Here is a 6,000-nt window from a genome sequence, read left to right on the forward strand (position 1 = left end):
GTAAGGTTCTAAAAAGTTATACCATTTACATCTATATCGACATTATAACTTTCTAGAAAATGCTCATATTATGTTAAGGTACTGTTTGTTGTAGTATAAAACAGCTGTAATTGTTTTATGCATGACATATTAAAATAATTTAATAAAAAATTAAACATTTAAATGCTAACAATATTGCAGTAAGTATAGAGGTAATATTAGTCATTAGAATAAGTTAAAACATAATGGGAATTAATTTAATCCTAATGGCTGTACCATTTTTGACATGTTAAATTGTTCAAAAGAAATATAAATGTTTTTTTTTTGCATTGTTAGGTAACAATATTATAAATACTGCCTGTTCATTGTTTCTTTTTCAGCAGAAAAATTGGATGTTCCAGAGAAAATTCTTCCTGCTGTGTTAAAACCATCTGATATTTACAGACGAAACCAAGGTCTTTTAAATGATAGAACTGAAAAACCAGCTGATTTTGAAATCACAGCAGACCTACTGCCTAATATTGACATAACACCAAAACCACCAGACATGCCTCAAGGAACAGAAACAGATGCTGTAGACATTTGCCCAACACCATTATTAAATTCTGTTAGTGAAGGTAAGAATACAATATTTTGGTTTATTTACACACACACTACAATCAACCTTGAAAATTTCCTTACATTTGTTTCATGTTAACATTTTCCATAAATGTTTCAGATAAACAGAATAACGAATGGCTAGCCGCATCTTGGAGTGACCATCTTCCAGATGTTCTACAAAGGGATCACCTTTCATCAATATTGGGAAATGAAGACCAACCCTCTGCAGTGGAAATGATGTTACCAGTATCAGAACTTCAAAGACATACAATAGATTTTTCCACAGAGATTCTACCTGAAATACCTGATGTTCCTATTGTGCTGTACCAAGAACCCATCTCAATATGCGAAACCCCGTGCAACAATGATTCATTTGACTATTCTGTATTAGCAAACACCTCAGATAGGCCTAACATTTCAGAAATAGAATATGATAAAGCATCATATATTGGCAACAGAGAAAACACCAATAGTAATCTTTCTCCTGAATGTCCCGATGACCCTGACTGGCCGATCGTCCATGAAGAAACGGTTGATAATAATGAACTGACCAACCAAAACAACACAGACGTGATAGATGGTGATACGGATGGAAATGTATCACAGAAGAAAAGAAGTGGAAGAAAAAGAAAAAATGAAAATCAAACCAAAAAAATAGCCAAACAAAAGAGAAACAGCAATGAAGATTTTTATAACTACAAGGGACAACTTGTACAAAGAAAACTTTTCAGAGATTTTGAATGTAAATGTATCCGGAAATGTCACAGCCTTGTAAGTACAGCCACCAGGAATGAAGAGTTCAACAAGTTTTGGAAACTGGGAGATTATAATTCACAAAACATGTACATTGGCGCTTGTGTAAAAGAAGTTGGGAAGAAACGTCAATATACAAGCAGTACATCCAAAAGAAATTTCTCAAGAGTGTATACTATCAGAACTATACCTGTGTGCCGAGAAACATTCACAGAAACATTTCAAATCTCCAGCAAAAGGGTGAACACTGCATTATGCAAACTAAGATCAGATGACTTGCTGGACAAGCGAGGAAAAAAACAAGGTGGTTTAAACAAAGTCAGTGATAAAAAAAATGGAAGAGGTTATGGCTCAGATAAACAAAATACCTCGATACAAATCCCATTATAGAAGAGCGAATACTGATGCTGAGTTTCTTCCACCAGAGATGACATTACAAAAAATGTACGATCTTTACTTGCAAGAAAAAACTGAGCAATGGGTGAATGAGGGAGGAGATGAAGAGAAAGTTATAGAATGGAATGAAGCTAATGAATATAAGAAAAAAGAAATTATTAAAGAAATAGATGCAGTCAGCTTCTCCACATATAGAAGAATATTCTTAACGAAGTTTGACTTGAAATTTAAGAGTTTGAAAAAAGATACTTGCAAGACATGTGATGCATTTGCTGCCAGATCAAGCACTGTAACTGGGAAGGAGAAAAAAGAAATTGAAGATGCTCACAACAACCACAAAGATATTTGGATGAATGCACGCCTTCAGTTAAGAAAGGACACAGAAGAAGCACAACAAGACATTTCTTCTGAATGCTTAACATTTGACTTAGAGAAAACTTTACCACTTCCAAGAATACCAGCAAATATTATATTCTATAAAAGACAGTTATGGGTTTATAATGCTGGTGTTCATTCGTGTAAGACAGGAACTGGATACTGCTATGTGTGGGTTGAAAACCAAGCTGGAAGGGGAGCACAAGAAATAGGATCTTGTCTCATAAAACATATACAGAATCATGTTGGAAACAATATAAAACATCTAGTTTTATGGAGTGATTCTGCTGGCGGACAAAACCGAAACATAAAGATTGTATTAATGTTGAAAGCCTGTTTGGAGGACCATCCCTCATTACAAAGTGTTACTCTGAAGTTTTTACTTTCTGGCCACAGTTTTTTGCCTAATGATGCAGACTTCAGTGACATTGAATGTGCTCTGAAGCACGTCCAAAGATTGTATCTGCCTGCTGAATATATAGAAGTCATGAAGAAGTGTAGAAGGAAGAAACCTTTCATTGTTAACAAAATGCAGTCTCGTGATTTCTTTGGTACAGAAAAATTGGAAACAATGGTTGTCAATCGCAAAGTTACCCAAGAGAAAGAGAAAATTAACTGGCTAAACATCAGAGAAATAAAAATAATGAAGGAAGAGCCTCTAAAAATATTTACTCGAACTGATTTCCAGTCTTCGTATTCTGTAGTTGATCTCGAGAAGAAACCAACGAAAGGAAGACAAGTTCAACAGTTTAGTTACAGGAGTTGTCTTGTACCTATGTGGGTTGGTGGTAAAGATATTGCTGCTCCAAAGCTTAAGGACTTAAAATCAATAATGTCTCTAATCCCAAATGATGCCAAAGAGTTTTATCGTTCATTAACTGGAAGTAGGTCTGTGGAAGACGATATAGATGGTTTCTGCGCACCTTTGGATTTCGAAACAGAATAAAATGTGTGATTAAAAACTAAATAAAACCGTGATTACGGAACTGCATTATGTGCGATTTTGTAAAAATTTGAATTAAAAAACACAAGAAACTAATTGATTATAGAATTTTAAAAATTATTAATGTGTGTGTTTACTTTAGTATTTAGAAACGAATGTAAATCTGATATAGAGTAGAAAAATTTCTGTATTTACATGATGATGAGAGATTTTGTGTTTTAACTAATGTTTAATTCACAAACTATTCTCTGTAGTGATTTTTCAATTATTTTCTTATATTTTATTAATGAGTATTATGTTCTGTTCGGCTGCGATTGTGCACTTCCTTGGCTAGTAAATAATTCAGAGAAAGGAACCAACAACTTGGTAACTTTCTGCTTTACAAATGTAGGTTTTTATTGAATTAAAGCAGAAAGGAACCAACCCACAATATTTGACAATAACTAAATAATTATTTAATGTACCAAAATGATTTTAGTTTGTAAAAAAAATAATAAATGTATGTAATTATATGCACAAAAATGAAATATTTATGAAATTTCCTTGATTTACAGCTTACTGTTAACTTTCACTCCATTTTTCTCGAAATGGGTTTTATGTGGCTTGGTTCCTTTCTGCTTAATATGGTCCAATTAAATTCTTGGCCAATTCTGTCATTATTTTTCCTCTTGACATCATTAATGTAGCACACTGAAGTAATTATAATAATATATTGGTGCATAAAATAATACTGTAACAATAACTAAGTATAAACACTATTCACACAAAGGAACAAACTTCACTTGGTGCAAACATCTGAACACAGGTAGTACCAACATTTATTCAACAAAAAAGAACCAACTAATCCTGATTCTTTTTGCTGCAACATATAAAGAAATTTTTTGCATTAAGTTAAACAGAACCAAACATGGTTCCATTCAGCTGAATGTTGTAAGAGCAGATACATTTCAGTATAATATTCAAGGTAGAATAAAAATTTTATCAAGCCACTTATGGGTTGGTTCTTTTTAATAAAATGTGTAATGTGATGTTCTGCATCCAAGGAATGTTTTAACCTAAAAATTTCAATTTTGAGGGTTGGTTCCTTTCTGCTTAATGCTGTCCATATAATACTGCTTTGAAGTTATTTAATAATCTTCCATTAACTTTAAAACAACTATGTAAAAGTAAAAGTAAAAATTTTAAATATAAATTAAAAGAATATCTCATCTCAAAAACATTTTATTCTGTTGATGAATTTTTAAATTGTATTGATAATTATAACTTGTGTGTTAACATCTGAATTGTATATATATATATATATATATATATATATATATATATATATATATATATATATGTATGTATAGATATATGTATATATATATATATAATAGTTATGTTATGTGTATATTTGTGTGTTTATGTTTAAAATATCTTTGTGTACGGATACTTTAATATTATATGTGTATAATACATGTATGCTATACCCTTTTAATTGTGATATGTGTATTTAATCATGATATTGTTTATAACTTTTATCTTACTATGTTATGGATTTAATTTTTATTTTGTATTGTATTGTATATACTGACATGTTCTACACCATTGAGCAATTGCTCATTCATGGTCGACGGAACGCAACTATAAATAAAATAAAATAAAAATAAGGGCGCGGTTCAGGTGTTTTGAAAATTTTCTCTCATTGCGATAGTTCACTGATCATCTATTTTAAATTGTGAAAACGTCTATTGCTGCTTATTCGAAGATCTATCTTTACTCTTGCAGTTAAAGCTATTACTAATTTGATAAAAATATTTTTAGCATTTAAAAGAGTACCTAGAGCATGAGTCAAAACTGCTGTCTCACAATTTAGTAATTTATAGATATTTTTTAATTTATGCATGATATCCAAAAATTTTAAATGCATAACTTTTCTTTAGTATTTTTCGCGAAGGCTATCACAGATAAAATTATTTACTTTATTATACTGAATACATGTTATGACAAATTCGACACTTTTAAATGCAAAGAAGTATTAATACTGCTGATATTGTAGGCTAAGAGGTAAAACACGTTTTACGGATTACTTAGATATTTTGTGTGTTTCGTTACCATGGTAATTTACTTCGCTACAATTAAAACAAACTGTGTTCCGCGTGCCTCAATGGTAAACACAGTTCTGTTCTCGTTCACTAGAATGCGCGGGGAGTGTTGTTGACGGAACGGCGGTCCCGCAGGTAGCGGACGATACTACAGTGTTGCCGCCCGGTTCCTTCGCCCGTTCTGGGGGCCGATTCTTGACGCTACCGGAATAATTCCGCTACCGGATTAATCCGCGAGTTTCATTCCGGTAGAGAGTAAAAAACCAATTCTTGAAATTGCTGTAGTGGCTACCGGAATCAACATTGTCGGGTCAACGAAAAATCTTTACGGAAGTGTGGCAACGTTGCTTTAACTGTTGACGTCACTGGTAGAAGGCCAATCACAATGAGGAAAGGTAAATTTCCCGTGAAAGTGGGTGAATACTGAATGTTTTGTTTTGTTTACTCTTTGTAAATATCCTCTTGTTGGAGTAGGGGTGTAGGTTGAAGATCTACTTATCAAATTGAAATGAGCTGTAAAGTTACGGCCGAACAACGGGAAATTTTGCTATCATTCATGGAAAAAAATGATTCTTTGTCCAGAGGAAAATTTATTTATTTATTTATTTATTTATTTTTACAATGTTCCGGAGAGCATAGCTCTGTTTTGGCATAATATGACACATAATTTTTTATAACACAATTCATACAAATATAATAAGTTTCACAGGTAATAGCATTACAGTTGTACCAAGAAACGTGCTGATAGTTTGTGGCAAGAATTTTATTAAAATTTACAATTCTTATCCCTTAAAAGTACTCGTTTTTTAGTTTATTGTTTCTGCTTACTTGATAGAATTTAAAATTCTTATCACTTAAAAGTAATCGTTT

The 6,000-nt window shown here is 32.1% G+C and overlaps 1 protein-coding gene across 1 annotated transcript; it reads left to right on the forward strand.

Annotated features, from left to right (window-relative positions):
• The first annotated feature begins 92 nt into the window (after nt 1-92).
• On the forward strand, nt 93-3,544 carry LOC134544011 (uncharacterized). The gene is made up of 2 exons (XM_063388443.1): nt 93-596; nt 698-3,544. Exons 1-2 carry the CDS (start codon nt 527-529, stop codon nt 1,720-1,722), a joined length of 1,095 nt encoding a protein of 364 aa, XP_063244513.1. The 5' UTR covers nt 93-526; the 3' UTR covers nt 1,723-3,544.
• Nucleotides 3,545-6,000: the final 2,456 nt, after the last annotated feature.

Source organism: Bacillus rossius, chromosome 1 (assembly GCF_032445375.1).
Source record: "Bacillus rossius redtenbacheri isolate Brsri chromosome 1, Brsri_v3, whole genome shotgun sequence".
Lineage (NCBI taxonomy): Eukaryota > Metazoa > Arthropoda > Insecta > Phasmatodea > Bacillidae > Bacillus > Bacillus rossius.

Bases quoted from the DNA above. Each gene is read 5' to 3' on its own strand.
- LOC134544011 (XM_063388443.1), top strand. From the start codon at position 527: ATGCCTCAAGGAACAGAAACAGATGCTGTAGACATTTGCCCAACACCA. The intron at 597-697 runs GTAAGAATACAA...TAAATGTTTCAG, and splicing joins ATTAAATTCTGTTAGTGAAG to ATAAACAGAATAACGAATGG.